A 20852-nucleotide genomic window follows, 5' to 3' on the forward strand; every position below is an offset into this window, starting at 1 on the left:
CCCAAACACTTTTCTCACAGACACCAAATCGCTAACCTTAAACACCCAGTCGTTCATAAAGTTGAAGGCGGTATAGTACTACAGTACTAGAGCAAGTGCAGAATCACTGAACAGGAATTGATCGCTTGAAAGCATTTAGCACGGGGCCCTTGAAAGTGCGGGGCCCGTAGCTACTACATTTATAGTAGCTACTACAGTAGTAGCTACCATTTACCCGCCATCCAACACTTTTCTTTGAATATCAATGTTTTTTCTTTCTGGTTGTATGGAATCGAACCGCGAACCGGATTGGCGACGATCATATCGTCAGATCGTGGTGGGGGCAGGGGACGAGGGGTGGGAGAGGGTAACCGGGGGGGGGGTCGGGGTGGAGGGGCTGGGGGGGGGGGGTTATGCGGGGAGGGGGGGGCGGGTTATGCCGGGGGGGGGGGTTGCCGTCAGCATTTCAGATAGAGCAACAGAGCCTATCACTGTCATTTGTCGTTAAAGTTAAATTTTATTTTTTATTGCTATTTTTATTGTCATTTTTTTTATTCGCAGATAATGATTGGAACGGCTTTAAGTGTAGCTCCGGTTTGTTTTTTTGTGCGCGTTCGTGTTACTCTCTATTTATTTCTCTCTTCTCTGGAAGGAAAAGGAGGAGGATACGTTCCCGCTTTGTGTGCGTGCGTGTGTGTGAAGTGCACCTAGCCTGGCACAAGCGCTTCGTAACATCACCACCGCCGCTTAGTGCTGAATGGCGGTTGTTGCGAGTGTGTGGGTGATGCACATCAGTGGCGAGGACGATGAGTCAGACGCCTTCGAAGAACTCCTGCCCCAGGTTCTGCTAAGGTGGCCCCTCCGGATAGGGTCATCGTCTTGGGTGACTTTAATGCCCGAGTGGGTCGTGACGCAGACACCTGGGCTGGAGTGATTTGGACGGCATGGGGCAGATGAGCTTAATAATAACGGGAGGAGGCTGCTAGACTTCTGTGTAGCACATTGGCTTGGAATCACCAACACGCTGTTCCGGCATCGGCACATCCACACGACATCACGGATGCACGCCGCGTCTGAGCGAAGGACTTCTGTTGGACTACATCGTGATCCAACAGTAAATGTGGGCCTATGTCCTTGACACCAGGACTTCCCGTGGAGCTGATCTGCACACTGCCCATCTGTAAGATGCGCCTGCCCAAGGACATAATTCAAACCCACAGTGTCCTGGTCTCAAGCTAGCTGATCAAAGTTGGAAGCGGGAATTTTATCCTCGCTTGCAGCTGGGGTTGACATCGTGCCCGTCGCTCCCCACTGTTCCTGATGCCGAGGGGAAATGAGTGATGTTCAGGACTGTGGCGTGTCCAGTTGCTACGACTGTTTTGGGTACGTGGTCCAGACCACCTCTCTCTGCAGAGACCCCCTCTCCCCCCGTGCCCCCCTCTCCCCCCGTGTCCCCCCCTCTCCCCTCGTGCCCCCCCCCTCTCCCCCCGTGTCCCCCCCCTCTCTCCCCGTGGCCCACCCCTCTCCCCCCGTGCCCCCCCCTCTCCCCTCGTGCCCCCCTCTCCCCACGTGCCCCCCCTCTCCCCTCGTGCCCCCCTCTCCCCCCGTGCCCCCCCGTGCCCCCCCTCTCCCCCCGTGCCCCCCCCTCTCCCCCCGTGCCCCCCTCCCCCATTGCCCTCTCCCCCCGTGGCTATGTAGTCGTTCGTCACGAGTCGTGGCGGAATTCGGGATATATTTGTGTTCTTTTTTTACGTCGGCACTTATTTTGTACAAATAAACAAACAACAAGGGTCATTACCCGAAACGTCGCCCATCATACATTTTTGCGTGTTGAGTTCCGTGTGTTAATTAGACGGACGGTGGAGCATCATCATCAGCGGCAACAGGATCATGATAATAATTATAACATCATCATCACCAAGCGTCATCACATCATCAACATTAACAACCACCACCACCAGCAGCAGCAGCAACATCATCTGTTAAGACATCGTCAACACCGACATCAATACTATGTATACGGGAAAAGGCGCAGCCTCTGCAAGTGCAACTGCTGGCGGAAGGGCCTCCATTAGAGGGACCTCTACAGAGCCCCCCCTCTAGAGGGGGGTATTTGGCCTACTCTTCCTCACTGGCCAGACATCACGCGAGAGACCACGCAGTCTGTGTTGTGAGCTAGATGCACGTGCGTGTGTGTGCTCTTGCTGTATGCGTTACACACACACAGACGCGCGTGTGTTGTGCATCTTCATCACCGGCCAGGATCAATCATTCCCCTCGCCGCCACCACAGCGGGGCCGCTGCAGCCTCACGGCGCCCTCCCCACGGGGCTTGTGCCAGGCTCGGTGCACTGACAAAGATCCCCCCCCCCCCCCGTGTCGACTGGAGGGACGAGCTCTGTCAGCGATCGCTTATTAAAGCCGGGACGGCCCACTGCTTCTGGCCGCCTTTGTCTCTCGAGCATGTACCTTTCTCGTACTTTGCACGCCTACCATGTTTGAGTATTGTATGTGTAAGTTTACGTGTCTTAGTATGAGTCATTGTGTCTATGAGTGAGTTAGAGCATGATTCAACGTATGAGTGAGTCTATGTTGAGTGAGTCTGTGTGTGTATGTATGTGTCTGTTCGTGCACATCTGTGAGTCCCTGCGTTAACTGTTAGCAGCACCTATTAAGGCCAGAACGGCATACGAGGGGGTGGGTGGCCAGCACCACGCCCGGCCGCCTTTGTCTCCCCAGTAAAGACGTTTAAACAAAACACCGGATACAGTATAAGTCTGAGTCGACCTAGGGGAGGCCCAGGACCGGTTCAGATAATCGTCATCGGTGTTGGTCGTGAGCGGGGATCGAACTCGGGTCGCCCGGGTCCATAGCGCAGCGTAGCGCTAACCGCGACTCCACCGCTCCCCGTCGATCTCCCAGGGACGCGCACACACTCGCTCACACTCGGGTATCGGCTGCATGTGCATGATGAGGTGTGTGCCGCGAGTCTTGACGTGGTTGGCATCTTAATCGTAATAAGTCAACGCGCTCAACACAGCCCCTGCTGATGCTTCCGTTCCGACCTGAAAACAACCTCCCCGCGTCGCTGCTCCCCAAGTCCAACATCACCATCATCATCCTGCTGCTACCGCTACTCTCTGCACCCAGACACACCCCAACCATCTATCACTATCAGTCTGTCACTAACACGATCACTATCAGTCTGTCACTAACACTATCACTACCCCAACCCCTATCACTACCCCAACCCCTATCACTACCCCTATCACTACCCCATCACTACCCGAACCCCTATCACTACCCCAACCCCTATCACTACCCCAACCACTATCACGACCCCAACCACTATCACTACCCCTATCACTACCCCTATCACTACCCCTATCACTACCCCAACCACTATCACTACCCCAACCACTATCACTACCCCAACCCCTATCACTACCCCTATCACTACCCCAACCACTATCACGACCCCAACCACTATCACTACCCCTATCACTACCCCTATCACTACCCCTATCACTACCCCAACCACTATCACGACCCCAACCACTATCACTACCCCTATCACTACCCCTATCACTACCCCTATCACTACCCCAACCACTATCACGACCCCAACCACTATCACTACCCCTATCACTACCCCTATCACTACCCCAACCACTATCACGACCCCAACCACTATCACTACCCCCATCACTACCCCAACCACTATCACTACCCCAACCACTATCACTACCCCTATCACTACCCAATCCACTATCACTACCCTATCACTATCACTACCTCCATCACTACCCCAACCACTATCACTACCCCAACCACTATCACTACCCCTATCACTACCCCTGTCACTACCCCTATCACTACCCCTGTCACTACCCCTATCACTACCCCTATCACTACCCCCATGACTACCCCCATCACTACCCCAACCACTATCACTACCCCAACCACTATCACTACCCTATCACTATCACTACCCCAACCACTATCACTACTCCTATCACTACCCCTGTCACCACCCCTACTCCTATCACTACCCCCATCACTACCCCCATCACTACCCCACACCCCTCCTTAACCACTCCCGCCTGTTCTCTTGTCACCAGAACCATATTTCCATTTTGAAAATAAAACATGCTTCAAATCGCTTTAAACTATTGTCATTGTAGTGCGTATTTAATGTGTAGGAACATAATTTATGAAAAAGTCTATTTAATTAAGTAGAACGTGTTGTCTATATTTATTTAAAGTTGTGCATTTTGATGTGACGTCACATTTCTCAAACACCCCCCCCCCGTCACACAAAGAGATAATGCAGATACGAGTCTAAGAGATAATGAAGATTAAAGTTTAAGAGATAATGAAGATACATTTGTAAGAGTTAATGACGATACATCTCTAAGAGATAACGAAGATGAAAGTCTAAGAGATAATGAAAATACATTTCTAAGAGATAATGCAGATACGAGTCTAAGAGATAATGAAGATACATTTGTAAGAGTTAATGACGATACATCTCTAAGAGATAACGAAGATAGGAGGGGGACACGTGGGGAAGCAGCGCCCCGTGCCCGGGCAGCACCAATGCCTCCTTGATGTGCCTGGCGGCTGGGTGGGGGGTGCAGTAAATATCGACACTGGGGAGACAAAGACGGCCGGGCCACCGTGCTGGCCCACCCACAACGCTCGTGCGCCGCCGCAGTGCCGGCCGGATGTCATGGGCGCTTGCTCTATCCACTGCTACTCGCAGCAAGCACTTGCCCCCAGCGGTCTGCGAAGGCTACCCGGGGGGCCTTTGCCTTCGAGGGGTTGTTTGCTCTACGCGCGTCAACGGCACCCGGGGGGGCACCCGCAGCGGTGGTCGTTTTCAATTAAAATGCAATTCAGATGGAATTCGGATGGAATTAATAGGCAATTAGCGGTGATGAGTGGAGGCGATTGGTGGGAGGGGCGGGGTCAGTGGGGCTGGGGGCTGGTGGAGGGGGGAGTTTGGTGGGGGGGGGGTGACGTGGCCCCGTTGCCAAGGTGGCGATGGTCGCCATGGCAACCGGTGTTGACAAACTGGAGCCGTGGAGACGACGCCGCTCCAACGGCGCCGCTCGCTTCTCTGCCGCAACGCAGCGTCTCGACTCCATCTCCCGTGTGGTACCCTTACATCTCCCTTACATCTCCCTTACATCTCTCTTACATCATCTCTCTTACATCTCCCTTACATCTCCCTTACATCATCTCTCTTACATCTCCCTTACATCTCCCTTACATCATCTCTCTTACATCTCTCTTACATCATCTCTCTAACATCTCCCTTACATCTCTCTTACATCATCTCCCTTACATCTCTCTTACATCATCTCCCTTACATCTCTCTTACATCATCTCTCTTACATCTCCCTTACATCTCCCTTACATCATCTCTTACATCATCTCTCCTACATCTCCCTTACATCTCCCTTACATCTCCCTTACATCTCTCTTACATCTCCCTTACATCTCTCTTACATCATCTCCTTACATCTCTCTTACATCTCCCTTACATCTCTCTTACATCATCTCTCTTACATCTCTCTTACATCATCTCTCTTACATCTCTCTTACATCATCTCTCTACATCTCCCTTACACCTCCCTTACATCTCCCTTACATCTCCCTTACATCATCTCTCTTACATCTCCATTACATCATCTCTCTTACATCTCCCTTACATCTCTCTCTTAAATCTCCCGTGTGGTACCCTTACACCTCCCTTACATCATCTCCCTTACATCTCCCTTACATCATCTCTCTTATATCTCCCATGTGGTACCCTTACACCTCCCTTACATCATCTCCCTTACATCTCCCTTACATCATCTCTCTTACATCTCTCTTACATCTCCCGTGTGGTACCCTTACACCTCCCTTACATCTCCCTTACATCATCTCTCTTACATCTCCCTTACATCATCTCTCTTACATCTCCCGTGTGGTACCCTTACACCTCCCTTACATCTCCCGTACATCTCACGTGTTGTACACTTACATCTCCCTTACATCTTCCTTACATCTCTCTTACATCTCCTTCTGACACCCCCCCCCCCCCCCCCATCGCCTCCTTGTATAATGAATCTCCCTCCCTCATCATCTCCCCCCCTCACGTCTCCCCCATCATCTCCCCCTCACGTCTCCCCCATCATCTCCCCCCCACGTCTCCCCCATCATCTCCCCCCCCCCCCCACGTCTCCCCCATCATCTTCCCCTCACGTCTCCCCCATCATCTCCCCCCTCACGTCTCCCCATCATCTCCCCCCCACGTCTTCCCATCATCTCCCCCCCCCCCCACGTCTCCCCCATCATCTCCCCCCTCACGTCTCCCCATCATCTCCCCCCTCACGTCTCCCCCATCATCTTCCCCCTCACGTCTCCCCCATCATCTCCCCCCCCACGTCTCCCCCATCATCTCCCCCCCCCACGTCTCCCCCATCACCTCCCCCCTCACGTCTCCCCCCATCATCTTCCCCCTCACGTCTCCCCCATCATCTCCCCCCTCACGTCTCCCCCATCATCTCCCCCCTCACGTCTCCCCCTCATCTTCCCCCCCCACGTCTCCCCATCATCTCCCCCCTCACGTCTCCCCCATCATCTCCCCCCCTCATGTCTCCCCCATCATCTCCCCCCTCACGTCTCCCCCATCATCTCCCCCCTCACGTCTCCCCCATCATCTCCCCCTCACGTCTCCCCCCATCATCTCCCCCCTCACGTCTCCCCCATCATCTCCCCCCTCACGTCTCCCGCATCATCTCCCCCTCACGTCTCCCCCATCATCTCCCCCTCACGTCTCCCCATCATCTCCCCCCTCACGTCTCCTCCATCATCTCCCCCCCTCACGTCTCCCCCATCATCTCCCCCCTCACGTCTCCCCCATCATCTCCCCCCCTCACATCTCCCCCCTCACGTCTCCCCCATCATCTCCCCCCCTCACGTCTCCCCCATCATCTCCCCCCTCACGTCTCCCCCATCATCTCCCCCCTCCTCACGTCTCCCCCCATCATCTCCCCCCCTCCCTCACGTCTCCCCCCATCATCTCCCCCCCCTCCCTCACGTCTCCCCCATCTCCCCCCTCACGTCTCCCCCATCATCTCCCCCCCTCACGTCTCCCCCATCATCTCCCCCCTCACGTCTCCCCCATCATCTCCCCCCTCACGTCTCCCCATCATCTCCCCCTCACATCTCCCCCATCATCTCCCCCCTCACGTCTCCCCCATCATCTCCTCCCTCACGTCTCCCCCATCATCTCCCCTCACGTCTCCCCTCATCCCCATCTCCCCCCCCCCCCTCACGTCTCCCCCATCATCTCCCCCCTCCCTCACGTCCTCCCCCCATCATCCCCCCCCTCCCTCACGTCTCCCCCATCATCTCCACCTCACGTCTCCCCCATCATCTCCCCCCTCACGTCTCCCCCATCATCTCCCCCCTCACGTCTCCCCCATCATCTCCCCCCTCACGTCTCCCCCATCATCTCCCCCCCTCACGTCTCCCCCATTATCTCCTCCCCCTCACGTCTCCCCCATCATCTCCCCCCCTCACGTCTCCCCCATTATCTCCTCCCCCTCACGTCTCCCCCATCATCTCCCCCCCTCACGTCTCCCCATTATCTCCTCCCCTCCCTCACGTCTCCCCCATCATCTCCCCCCCTCACGTCTCCCCCATCATCTCCCCCCTCCCTCACGTCTCCCAATCATCTCCCCCCCTCCCTCACGTCTCCCCCCATCATCTCCCCCCTCCCTCACGTCTCCCCCATCATCTCCCCCCTCACGTCTCCCCATCATCTCCCCCCTCACGTCTCCCCCATCATCTCCCCCCCTCACGTCTCCCCATCATTTCCCCCTCACGTCTCCCCCATCATCTCCCCCTCACGTCTCCCCATTATCTCCTCCCTCGTCTCTCCCCCATCAACTCCCCCCTCACGTCTCCCCATCATCTCCCCCCTCACGTCTCCCCCATCATCTGCCCCCTCACGTCTCCCCCATTATCTCCTCCCCCTCACGCCTCCCCCATCATCTCCTCCCTCAACGTCTCCCCCATCATCTCCCCCCTCCCTCACGTCTTCCCCATCATCTCCCCCCCTCCCTCACGTCTCCCCATTATCTCCTCCCCCTCACGTCTCCCCCATCATCTCCCCCCCTCACGTTCTCCCCCATCATCTCCCCCCCTCCCTCACGTCTCCCCCATCATCTCCCCCCCTCCCTCACGTCTCCCCCATTATCTCCTCCCCCTCACGTCTCCCCCATCATCTCCCCCTCACGTTCTCCCCATCATCTCCCCCCTCCCTCACGTCTCCCCCATCATCTCCTCCCTCACGTCTCCCCCATCATCTCCCCCCCTCCCTCACGTCTCCCCATTATCTCCTCCCCTCACGTCTCCCCATCATCTCCCCCCTCACGTTCTCCCCCATCATCTCCCCCCCTCCCTCACGTCTCCCCCATCATCTCCTCCCTCACGTCTCCCCCATCATCTCCCCCCCTCCCTCACGTCTCCCCCATTATCTCCTCCCCCTCACGTCTCCCCCATCATCTCCCCCCTCACGTTCTCCCCCATCATCTCCCCCCCTCCCTCACGTCTCCCCCATCATCTCCTCCCTCACGTCTCCCCCATCATCTCCCCCCTCCCTCACGTCTCCCCCATCATCTCCTCCCTCACGTCTCCCCCATCATCTCCCCCCCTCCCTCACGTCTCCCCATTATCTCCTCCCCCTCACGTCTCCCCCATCATCTCCCCCCTCACGTTCTCCCCCATCATCTCCCCCCCTCCCTCACGTCTCCCCCATCATCTCCTCCCTCACGTCTCCCCCATCATCTCCCCCCCTCCCTCACGTCTCCCCCATTATCTCCTCCCCCTCACGTCTCCCCCATCATCTCCCCCCCTCACGTTCTCCCCCATCATCTCCCCCCCTCCCTCACGTCTCCCCCATCATCTCCTCCCCCGTGTGTGCAGTGGCGATGCCCCTGGCCATGGAGGTGATGAGAGGAGGCAACGGCAGCGGCAGGAGTGGAGATGGCGCTATGACCCAGGGCTTCACCGTGAAGGCGAGGATGAAGAACGCCGTGGTGAGATCCTCGTGGTGGCTGCTGCTGCTGCTGGTGATGGTGGTGGTGATGATGGTGGTGATGATGGTGGTGGTGATGGTGGTGGTGTAGTGGTCAGCGCGCTGCGCTACGAACCTAGCAGCCCGAGTGCGATTCCCGCTCACGGCCAACATCGGTGACGATTATCTGAACCGGTCCTGGGCCTCCCCTAGGTCGACTCAGCCTCAAATTGAGTACCTGGTGCGGTATGTAAACATCGCCACTGGGGAGACAAAGGTGGCCGAGCGTGGTGCTGGTCACCCACCCAATCGCAAGCCGTGCCGACCTTCACAGGTGCTCGCTAACAGCACTTGCCCCTACAGTCTAAGGCGATACGGGGGATCTTTGTCTTTGGTGGTGATGGTGGTGTGGATTTTGTTGTTGGTGCTGGTATCGGTGATTTGGCTCTGGTAGTGGGGGTACTGTTGTTGTTGTTGGTGATGTTGGTGATGGGGGTGTGGGGGGAGCGGTAGTGTAGCGATCAGCGCGCTGCGCTACGAATCCGGCGAGCCGGGATCAGAATATTTATTTACGCTGCAGGACTCCGATGACCTATAAAGATCGTTTTCACAGATGCCCAGTAGGGGCGGGTAAGAACGTTCCAACGACAACACACAAACATGATAGTAGTACAAAACCAATACCAGTGACGATTATCTGAAACGGTCCTGGGCCTCCCCTAGGTCGACTCAGCCTCAAATGAGTACCTGATGAAGGTGTGTAAACATCACCACTGGGGAGACAAAGGCGGTCGGGCGTGGTGTTGGCCACCCATCCCCTTTATGTTCCGTGTCGGCCTTATAGGTGCTCGCTAACGGCACTTGCCGTTAGCGATGTTGGTGATGTTGTTGTGGGGGTAATGTTGTTGGTAGTGATGGTCGCGGCGGTGATATCCGCTTGATGGTGGTTTCGGCGATGGTAGTGGTGATTTTGGCAGAGGGGTGGTGGGGTTGGAAGTGAAGATAATGTTGATAGGGGTGGTGATGTTAGTGATGGGGTTGTGGTGGTAATATTGGTGAGGGTGGTGGTAGCGGTGATGTTGATGGTAAAGTGGTGATGGTGGCTATGATGCCGGCAGTAGTGATGTTTGTGTGAATAACGTTGATGGTGCTGTGGTGGTGGTGGCGGTGATGGTAGTGTGGGTAATCTTGGTTGTGGTGATGGTGCTGGTGATGTTGGCGATGGGGTAGTGTGGACAATGGTGGTGGTGTGCTGGTGGTGGTGATGATGGCAGCGGTGATTTTGGTGATGGTGATGTTGGTGATGGTAGTGTAGGTAATCTTGGTTGTGGTGATGGTGGTGATGGGGAAGTGTAGGTAATGGTGTTGATGGTAGCAGTGATGTTAGCTATGATAATGGGGGATAATGGTGATGTTGGTGATGGTAGTAATGCTGCTGGTGGTGTAGTGGTGGTGATGATTTAATGCCACTGATGTGTACGATTTTGAGTTGACAATCTTACAATTGCGACGATGATGGTTGTGGGAGATGTATGGATCGTGGTCCTAGTTGGTGGAAGCTGGCCATGCACGATATTATATGGACACACCATTGCACCACCCCTCCCACTATCGATTAAAAACGCACAAATAAAGACCCCCCCCCCCGGTTTAGCCTCGTATGTGCGCTGAACTTCTTTCGCACTGTACGTAGCCAACCATGCTAATCGGAGGTGCGGGGGAAGGACAGGGAACTAGTAGGAAGGCGGTCTCTGTGGACCACGACGTTTGGGGCAAGTGCTGTTCGGGAGCTCCTACGAAGGCTGGCACGGCACACGAGGGCGTGGGTAGCCAGCACCACACACCACACTACGTATCTGTTTGAGGCTGAGTCAACCTCGGAGAGGCCCATGACCGGTTCAGATAATGGTCACCGGTGTTGGCCATCGAACTCGGGTCGCCGTGTCCATAGCGCAGCGCGTCAACCACTGCACTGTTCGAGCGCGCACACACAGACACGCACACACAATGTGCCCCCCCTCGTGTCCCCTACTCGCACCTATGCCCCCCCCCCCCCCCGTACCGTTCATCTGTAACCACATTCTCCACGTGCCTCCCCCCCCCCGCCCCTGCGTGCCTCGCACTTGTCCCCCCCCCCTCGTCCCAGGTGTTGGGCCCCCCGTCGGCGGGCGCGTTCCGCGAGCGCCCCTCCAAGCCGACGGCGTTTCGCAAGTTCTACGAGCGGGGAGACTTCCCCATCGCCCTGGAGCACGACACCAAGGGCAACCGCATCGCGTGGAAGGTGACCGGCGGGGTGGATGGGGGGGGGCATGCAGATCCCCCGTGAACGTGCAGAGTTAGGGGTATGCACAGCGATGGGTGGTAAAGGGGAGGAGGACTTGAGGTTCGGTGTCGTCGTTGAGCTGCGGGTGCCGGCCGAGGCCGCGTCGTGCGCGCGGGACACGTGGGGATCGGGGCCCAGTGAGGGGGCGGTGGCCACGCCGCTGGCCACGCCGCTGGCCGTGTGGAGTCGTCGCGCGTTGGTGGTGGGCGGTCGGAGGAGGTGGACTCGGTCGGAGATGGGGAGGAGGCGCAGCTTGAGAAGGGCAAGGGGGGAGGGTGCCGAGGAGGGGTCCTCGTGACACTGCTGGGCACGCGGTGTTTCTAGTCGCAGACACGGTGGGGGTGGGGAGGGGGTGCGAGAGGTGAGAGGGGGGACCAGGAGAGCGTCGTTTGCCGGAGATGCCTGGGACGGTAACGGTGGAGCAGAGTCACCGCCGCTACGCGGCGTCCGCTCGCTCCTCGAGAGATAGAGAGAGGGGGGGGGGGCGACTCAGAGGCGCCAGGAGGCATAACCACCACAACACTTGCGTGATCCACCAACCCTGGCCTCAACCCTGGTCGACTGTGGGGGAGTAGGCAGACTGGAGGAGTACAGACTGTGGGGGAGTAGGCAGACGGTGGAAGAGTAGGCAGACTTCGATTTAAAGCTTTCGTGACTGCAGGGATTCATCTTCTTGGTTCTTTCGGTAAAGTCACGTAGAAGGGAAATAATAAAATGATAAAAGTAAAACATAATAAAATAATTCTCACGACGTTTCGGCCACAACGCAAGCAGCCGTTCTCAGGTGAAGAACAGGTCTGTCGGAAAGACAGCGTCTGAATGAAACACCACCAGGCTTGGAGCGTATATTTAAGCTGGGTTGGAGGGGGAAGAGCGCCTTGACAAAAGAATTTGCATATCAAGAGGAATTTGAATTTAAATAAATATGCTAAATTCATCTTGATATGCAAATTATTTTGTCAAGGCGCTCTTCCCCCTCCAACCCAGCTTAAATATACGCTTCAAGCCTGGTGGTGTTTCATTCAGACGCTGTCTTTCCGACAGACCTGTTCTTCACCTGAGGACGGCTGCTTGCGTTGTGGCCGAAACGTCGTGAGAATAATTTTATTATGTTTTATTATTATTATTTCATTGTTTCCTTTCTACGTGACTTTACCGAAAGAACCAAGAAGAAGAGTAGGCAGACTGTGGAGAAGTAGGCAGACGACTGTGAGCCGACGATTTAGCGAGCGCCTCTCCCCAGGTGGAGATCGAGAAGTTGGACTACCACCACTACCTGCCGCTCTTCTTCGACGGCCTCTGCGAGACGGCGCACCCCTACGAGTTCTTTGCGCGCCAGGGCGTGCACGACCTCCTGGAGCACGGCGCCGCCAAGGTCCTCCCCGTCATCCCGCAACTCATCATCCCCGTCAAGAGTGAGCCGCGCCTCCATCACCATCATCATCGTCGTCACCATCATCATCGTCACGATCATTACCATCATCAGCGTCACTATCATCGTCACCATCATCATCTTTTTTAAGAGTCAGCGGCACCTCCGTCGCCATCATCATCGTAGTCACCATCACAAACATCATCACCATTGTCACTATCGTCACCATCATCGTTGTTGTTGTTTTCCTCGCACTTTCTGTTTATAGGTGGTGTTGTGTCGCCACTTTGGAAGGGTTTAACCAGAGATCAATCGATGTAATTTTTGGTCCGCGTTTTGGGCACTTGAGAAAATGGGAGACGTCTTCTGGCGTTGCTTGGGACAAAGTGCAGCAGTTTGGGGCGTTTGGGTCGATTCGATTTTGGTATTCGGCTAGCATGGAGCAGTAACCTGAATGGAATTTAGCCAGTTTTGTGCGAGTTGCCCGGGTCATGGATTTTTGCTATGGGTGGAGGCCAACCCCCTAGCACGACATTGGGCTTGTAGCCGGTGAGGCAGTGCATGGTGCCAGCGATGTGCAAGTGGTTAAAACATTATTTGGTGGTGCTACTTGGTGGAAGAGCATGTTAAGTAGATTGCACGTTGGCAGAGCTGAAGGAAAGCAAGGTGGATTTCATTTTCCTAGCAGGTGCAGGGGCTTTGAGTAGCTTTGTGCAAGAATGCGTTGTCGAGTGGCATGAAGCCAGATATTGATCGGTGAGAAGCTTGCAGTGTTCTTTAATCGGAAGAACTTTGGTTTCTTAGTGGAGATGGTCAATGGGCGCCATGAGGTGGCATCATGTGGCTAGGCAAAGTGCTTGGTTTTGGGCGGTTTGGAGCTTTTGGTAACCTGTAGAGTAGAGGTTTGGGCACCAAATGGGACTGGCATAATTGATGATGGGACGTCCAATGGCTTTGTAGGTTAGGAGTAAAGTCTCCTTTTAACGACCCCAAGATGTGCCGGCTAAAGCTCGTAAGATGTTATTTCGGTTGTTAACTTTTGCGTGGACGTTTCTGCCGTGTTGAGCGAAGCTGAACATGGTGTCAAAAGATGTAAGTTGGCTTGATGAGGATCAGGTGTGAAAAGGCTGACTGTTGATTTGGATGTTGAGAGTTGAAGCGATCTATTGGCGAGGAAAGTGCTGAGCCGTTTTAGATAGGAGTTGATGCAATTTTCCATTTTAAATATATTTTGATTAGAAGTGTAAACTGTGATGTCGTCAGCATATCTGACTACTTGTACTCTTTTTGGAGGAGTTGGTCGATTGTGGAGGTAGGTGTTGAACAGCGCCGGGGATATTATGGAACCTTGATGTATTCCTGCATGAATGTTTCGTGAGGAGGATTGAATATCACGAAAGAGAGTGCGTTATTGGCGGCCCCTTAGGTAATTTGTAAGCCAGCAAACAAGACCTGATGGTAGTGTGGAACCCTGGATGATGTTGATGAGCGTGAGGCTGTTAACGGTGTCGAAATCCTTTGTAAGGTCAAGGGAAGCGACGGTAGTGCAGCATGGGGGCTTTTTCTCATCGAAACTGTTTGCAATTTGGGTGGTTAGGTTGAAGAGCTGTTGTTGAGTGTGCAGGGCGAAAGCCATGTTGGTGAGCTGATGGAGGTAAGTTGGTGGTGATGATTGGAAGGATGAGGGCCTCTAAAATCTTGATTGATGGGCAAAGTAGGGAAATCGGCTTGTAGGACGTTGCTTGATTTAGGTCTTTGCCGGGTTTTGAAAGCGGGATGATTGTCGATGATTTCCAGATGGCCGGAATGAGGTTGCACTGGAGTGAGGCATTGATGGTGGAAGCAAGGAACTTTATGACAAGGGGGCCGAGGTGTTTGAGGTGGGGCATCGCGATGCCATCGGGGCCAATTGCGGAATTATTTTTGGCTTTTTTAATAATTAGTTTCACCTCTTCAAGGCTAAATTGGGAGGTGTCGTTTAGAGGTAGTTCCTTGATTTGACGGATTTTTTGACAGGTGGATTTATTGGAAGAGTGTGGTACGACTGATGAGAAAAGTTTGTTGAAGTGGTTGGCGATGTTATTGTTGTTTATGACGGATTTGTTGTTGAAAGTGATTGCACGATTTGGTGGTGGTCTGGAGTGTCGGTCTAAGGCTTTGATGGTCTTCCAAAGTTTTGATGAGTTTTGGCAGTGGTCAAAAGATTCAACAAACTCGTGCCAGCATTCTGTCTTGGCTTTATTTATTAGCTTTGTGATTTAAATATTGAAGGCTGGGATTTGTGGTGATGTAGGATTTTTATTCCTAATAGTGTTTCATTGGTTTATTAGCGAGGCTTCTTTAGGGAGGCAGGGAAGGTGTTGATAGTAGCAACCCGTCGGGATGGTGTGCTTGGTGCTAGTTGCGATGATGTTTCTGAAAACCTTTTCAAAGTTATGTGCGGATTGGTGGATATGGTTGATGTTGTCAGCGAATAATGCTTCTGATTCTGAAGTAAAAAGTGGCCAGTTGGCTTTATTAAGTTGTAATATAAGCGGTTTTAAGGAGTTTGTGAAGGCTTGGCGGCATTGAGGGTCAACACAATAGGTAGGTGTCGGATCCAAGGGTCGTAAAGACTTGCCAGTTGATTGATGAAAGGAGGTTTCCTGACGATATTGATATATCTGGTGAGGATGAAGGGCCAGATGATGGAACTCTGGTTTGAATATTTTAATTGAGTACCCCATAGGGGGAGCCGTTGAAGATATTGGCAATGAGGTCGCCACGTGCGTCTGAAAGGGAAGAGTGCCAAAGTTTGTTGTGGGCGTTGAAATCTCCAATAACAATTGAGTCGTTGTTTGGTAAAAGTCGATTTATATTGAACTGATAGTTGGGAGGGCAAGAACTGGTCGGTGGGATGTAGATATTGATTATAGTAAGTGGGCCTAGATGGGATTTTCTACGGATGCTTAAGACTTCTGTGGTGATATCAGAAGGAGGCATTGGGATCTAAATTTCTTCCAATTGAATGCGGTTATGGATGAGGAAAGCTAGACCGCCACCAGCTGTTGGTTGGTCTCGACGGAGGAAAGTGAAATTTTGAAATTTGAGCGTGCGAGAAGTGGATTTTAATTTTGTTTGTTGGATGGCGGCTATATTAATGGAGTTTTGTTGTAGGAAGGTGTTGAGTTCAAGAGATTTGTTGTTGATGCCGTTGATGTTTAGTTGAAGGATTTTTAGGTTGTTTTTGTTGTGGACGTTTTGTTGTGGTTGAAACAGTGGTTGCAATGGATGAGGTGGTGGTGCTAGTGTGATTGTGCAAGGTGGAGTTGTTGGAGTGGATAATGTACAATATTTGCAGAACCAGTCGGAATTTGAACTGGGGATGCAGGCTAAAGTAGTGCAGCGTTTGTGGTACCAAGCTTGACAACCGTTGCGTTGGATAGTATTTGCATTGACGTTCTTGCCGCAGCCGCCACAAGGGAAAAACGGGCCTGGATTCAATTCGACGTCCCCAGCAATAATGAGAAGCCAGCTCCAGTATGCCGGCAGGCCTGGGCTGGCTGGTGAAAAAACAGGAAAGTGCGAGGGGTGATGATGTGGCCATTTGCAAGTGCTTTCGTAGTACTTGGTCTCTCCACTTTGAACAAGCGGCAACACTGGAGAGACCATCATCGTCGTCACCCTCGTCGTCACCATCAGCATTACCGTAAAGAGTAAGCGGCGTCTCCATCACGATCATCGTCGTCACCATCATCGCCACCATCATTATCATCCCTACCATGTGATGATTATCTGAAGACAAAGGCGGTGGGGCGCAGTGGCAAATAATGAAGGCCGGCCTTGCCCCAACAGTCTTCTCAGACTATACAGGGCATCTTTGTCTTTGTATGTACAGTCTGTATGGCTACACGGGTGGCTGTGTGTGTGTTGTACTATGGCTACACGGGAGTCTGTGTGTGTGTGGACTATGTGTGTACTATATAATATGGCTGGTGGGTTGGTGGTTGCCTAAACCACAGGGTGATGTGATGCACCTAGTGCAGTAAACATAATTAGCTTAGGTGCATGCCCGCTTGCTTGCTTGCCTGCCTGCTGCTCTGCTTGCTATGTTTTGCTACCCTTGCTTTCAAACGCTGCCGCTGGCTAGCCATCATGGTGAAACAGGAAGCCGAGTGCGTAAGTATTCCTTGCCAGTACAGAGCCTCTCCATCGCCAAGACTCCGACTGTGCCTCCCCGTTGGCAGCCCATAGTAATGGTTGTCCCGCGACACCAGGTCAACCCAGTAGGGGATCTCGGAGCTGCAGTGGTCCTCAGAGGCATCTACAACCACTACCCCACTGCCTTGTGGGTAAACTTTGGCTAGGGGAGAAAACCCTGACTCCAAATCTGTGGTGGGGACCCGCAATGGCGGTTTTCAACAAATTGGATCTCCAGAAGTCCCCTGCAGCTCTTGTCAGACGAAGGTTGTAATGAGTTCCTCATGCCACCTGAGTCTGTTTGGCTTGAGTGAAGATGGTTGGCGTAGGGACTGCGCACACCGACTCTCACCTTAATCCACTCCCAGCGCAGGCTTTTTTCTCCAACCCCTCCCCCCCCCCCCCTTTTTTTAAGCCCTGCGGCAACAGCGAATGGCAGAACGTGCAGGTCAAGGATGTGACTGGTAGCATCTAGCCAAACTCTGCACATAGGCGGCGATGGCTTGTAGGTCGTCAAGACACGTAATGGGACAGCGTATCTCCTCGGCAGCTTCGATCATGTCTGAGCAACCCCGCACTGCTCACCCCTGATGGGAAAGGACCTAGAAAAGGTGGTCTAAAAACTGTCTGTTTCACTCACGCCGAGTGGTTAGCCGCTACCACCGGAGCATCCCATTCAGCGGCCAAAACTCAAGGAAATCCAAGACTGGGTTACTCCTTCAAGTTGCTTCATGGAACGTCCACACCCTCCTGGACTCCAACGAAAAAACCGACAGACCGTACAGAAGGACAGCCCTCGTGGCCCATGAACTCAGGAAATACAACATCGACATTGCAGCGCTCAGTGAAAGCCACTTACATGGAGAAGACTCTCTCACAGAGGTTGGTGCTACACCTGGAAGGGTGTTCCAGAAGATGAACGCTGCCAACATGCTGTGAAAACCTCAATCGTTCAACGCGTCACTGAATCCCCTGTTGGCATTAATGAGCGGCTGATGACGTGGCGCATTCCCTTGAATAGGGGGCGCTTTGCCACGCTCATCAGTGCTTATGCGCCTACACTAGAAGCAGACAATGACACCAAAGAGGCCTTCTATAAAGCTCTCGACACTGCCATTAAAAACACACCACATACCGACAAGCTACTCCTCATGGGAGACTTCAATGCCAGGGTACTAGGCCGGCATGTGGAAAAGCAACTGTAGGGAAAATTCCAGGAGCAAAACAAAAACCTCTTCATAGCTTGTATCGACCTCACCAAAGCATTCGACACCATCAACCAGCGAGATACTCTGACAGCAGCTCGTTAAACTTGAGGTGCCTCCCAAGTTTCTAAGCATTCTAAAACAGTTCCATGAAGGAATGCATGCCAGAGTGGTGCTTGGTGGGCTTCAATCAGGGCCCTTCAACGTGGAGGTCGGGGTCAAGCAAGGCCGTTTTCTGACTCCAGTCATATTCAACACGGCTCCTTGCTGCCATCACAAGCCTGGCACACAACTCCCTCAACTCAATCGACTGAATCCAGCGACAGTACCGTCTGGATGGAAATCTCTTAAACCTAAGACGCCTCCAAGCCCACACAAAACCCAGAACCCAACAGATCTTTGAACTGCAATATACAGACGACCGTGCACTCCTGACCCCATATAGGCAGCACATTAACATCCTGGAGGCCTTCCATATCAGATGCCTCCAGCGCATCCTCGGGCTACCCTGGAAGGACAAAGTTCCACATACTGAGATCCTCACCAACACCAAGTCGTCCTGCATTGAGGCAAGCATGGCCACATGACACCTCCGCAGGCTTGGCCACGTGATCCGCGTGTCTGACCACCGCCTCCTCCGTCGAGTTCTCTATGGCCAACTCAGCGCAACCAAACGCTGGAGGACAGAAAAAGTGCTTCAACGACCACAAAAAGGACCTGCTGAAGCACTGTAACATCAATCCCTCCAGCCTGGAACCACTGGCGCTGGACAGGTCCACCTGTGCCAGTGGGGTTCAGCACCTGGAAGACACCATCTCAGACGAGATGCCAGAGACGCACCCAGAGACACCTACGGCTACACGTCAGTGTGTGTGTGTACTATGGCTACACGTGTGTGTGTGTACTATGGCTACACGTCAGTGTGTGTGTGTACTATGGCTGCACGTCAGCGTGTGTGTGTACTATGGCTACACGGCAGTGTGTGTGTGTATTATGGCTACACGGCAGTGTCTGTGTGTACTATGTGTACATGGGTGTGTGTGTGCACTATGGCTACACGTCAGTGTACTATGGCTACACGTGAGTGTGTGTCTGTGTGTGTGTCTGTGCGTGTGTCCAGATGCGCTGAACACGCGCAACACGCAGGTGATGTGCACGTCGCTCAAGGTGCTGCAGCACCTGGTGCTGTCGGCCGACATGGTGGGCGAGGCGCTGGTGCCCTACTACCGCCAGATTTTGCCCATCCTCAACATCTTCAAGAACAAGAACCGTGAGCAGAGACTTGAACCCCCCCACCCAGCCGGGCTCCTCGCCCACACACGAGCGAGCAGCCCCGTGCTGCAACTCAGTCACGTGCAACTCACTCAGTCACGTGCAACTCACTCAGTCACGTGCAACTCACTCAGTCACGTGCAACTCAGTCACGTGCAACTCAGTCACGTGCAACTCAGTCACGTGCAACTCAGTCACGTGCAACTCAGTCACGTGCAACTCAGTCACGTGCAACTCAGTCACGTGCAACTCAGTCACGTGCAACTCAGTCACGTGCAACTCAGTCAGTCACGTGCAACTCAGTCACGTGAAACTCAGTCACGTGCAACTCAGTCACGTGCAACTCAGTCACGTGCAACGCCCCAGTACACGCATTCTTTCTCACCGCTAAAAAACGTTAAAACCCTGCAACATTGTTTTAGATAGTAATCAGAATCTACTGCATCGCGTGTAGCAACAGCCGAGTTGCTCCGGTGCAGCGCGGATATGAAACTCCCAACCGTGACCCTGACCCTGCTCCTGTCTCCAACCCTGACGACTCTAACCTTGACCCTGATCGACCTTATCCCTGGCTACAACCATGACTCTGACTGTGACTGTGACCCTCTCTCCAGCCCTGACCCCGTCTCAGCGCCTGTCCCTGACAGTGCCAAGTGAAGTGAACACCGTGAGACAATCAGCCAAGATAAACCCACCACCTCCGCCATCTTCACCACCGCCACCACCTCCACCACCACGACCACCTCCACCACCACGACCACTACTACCACCACCTCCACCACTACTACCACCACCTCCACCACTACTACCACCACCTCCACCACTACTACCACCACCTCCACCTCTACTACCACCACCTCCACCTCTACTACCACCACCTATACCACTACTACCACCACCACCACCATTACCAGCTCTGCCTGCCCCCAGGTGCCACTCCGGTAACGCTCTCCCCGGTTCCCCTCCCCCACACCCCACCCCCCACCACCCCCCGTAGGGAACTCTGGCGACGAGATCGACTACAGCCAGCAGAAGCGCGAGAACGTGGGCGAGCTGATCGAGGAGACTCTGGAGACGCTGGAGCGCCACGGCGGCGAGGATGCCTTCATCAACATCAAGTACATGGTGCCCACCTACGAGTCCTGCCTGCTCAACTAGCCGGGACCCCCCCCTGACTCGACCACCCCCCCCAACCCAACCAGCCGGGCCTCTCCCCCCCCCCCTCAACCAGTCGCCCCCCCCCACCCCCCACTCAACCAGCCCGCCACCCCCCCCTCAACCAGTCGCCCCCCCCCCACTCAACCAGCCCGGCCCCCCACTCAACTACCCGGGCCCCCCACTCAGCTTGCCCAGTCTCCCGCGACTGGCCCAACCCCCTCTCCCGCCGCTCTACTGAGATGGTTTAAATAAAGTTTTTCAATCAGTGTGAGTCATGTCCACCAACGTG

General features: G+C 54.0%; 1 protein-coding gene across 2 annotated transcripts; it reads left to right on the top strand.

Annotated features, from left to right (window-relative positions):
• The first annotated feature begins 5006 nt into the window (after window positions 1-5006).
• On the top strand, window positions 5007-20640 carry PACRG (parkin coregulated). 2 transcript variants are annotated; one of them, XM_078880505.1, is made up of 6 exons: window positions 5007-5133; window positions 8964-9076; window positions 11201-11335; window positions 12621-12792; window positions 19254-19403; window positions 20403-20640. In XM_078880505.1, exons 1-6 carry the CDS (start codon window positions 5025-5027, stop codon window positions 20561-20563), a joined length of 840 nt encoding a protein of 279 aa, XP_078736631.1. In that variant the 5' UTR covers window positions 5007-5024; the 3' UTR covers window positions 20564-20640. The 2 variants fall into 2 exon arrangements, with proteins under 2 accessions (XP_078736631.1, XP_078736632.1); XM_078880506.1 differs by having other exon boundaries at window positions 5055-5138.
• Window positions 20641-20852: the final 212 nt, after the last annotated feature.

This window comes from Lampetra fluviatilis, chromosome 57 (assembly GCF_964198595.1).
Source record: "Lampetra fluviatilis chromosome 57, kcLamFluv1.1, whole genome shotgun sequence".
Classification (NCBI taxonomy): Eukaryota; Metazoa; Chordata; class Hyperoartia; order Petromyzontiformes; family Petromyzontidae; genus Lampetra; species Lampetra fluviatilis.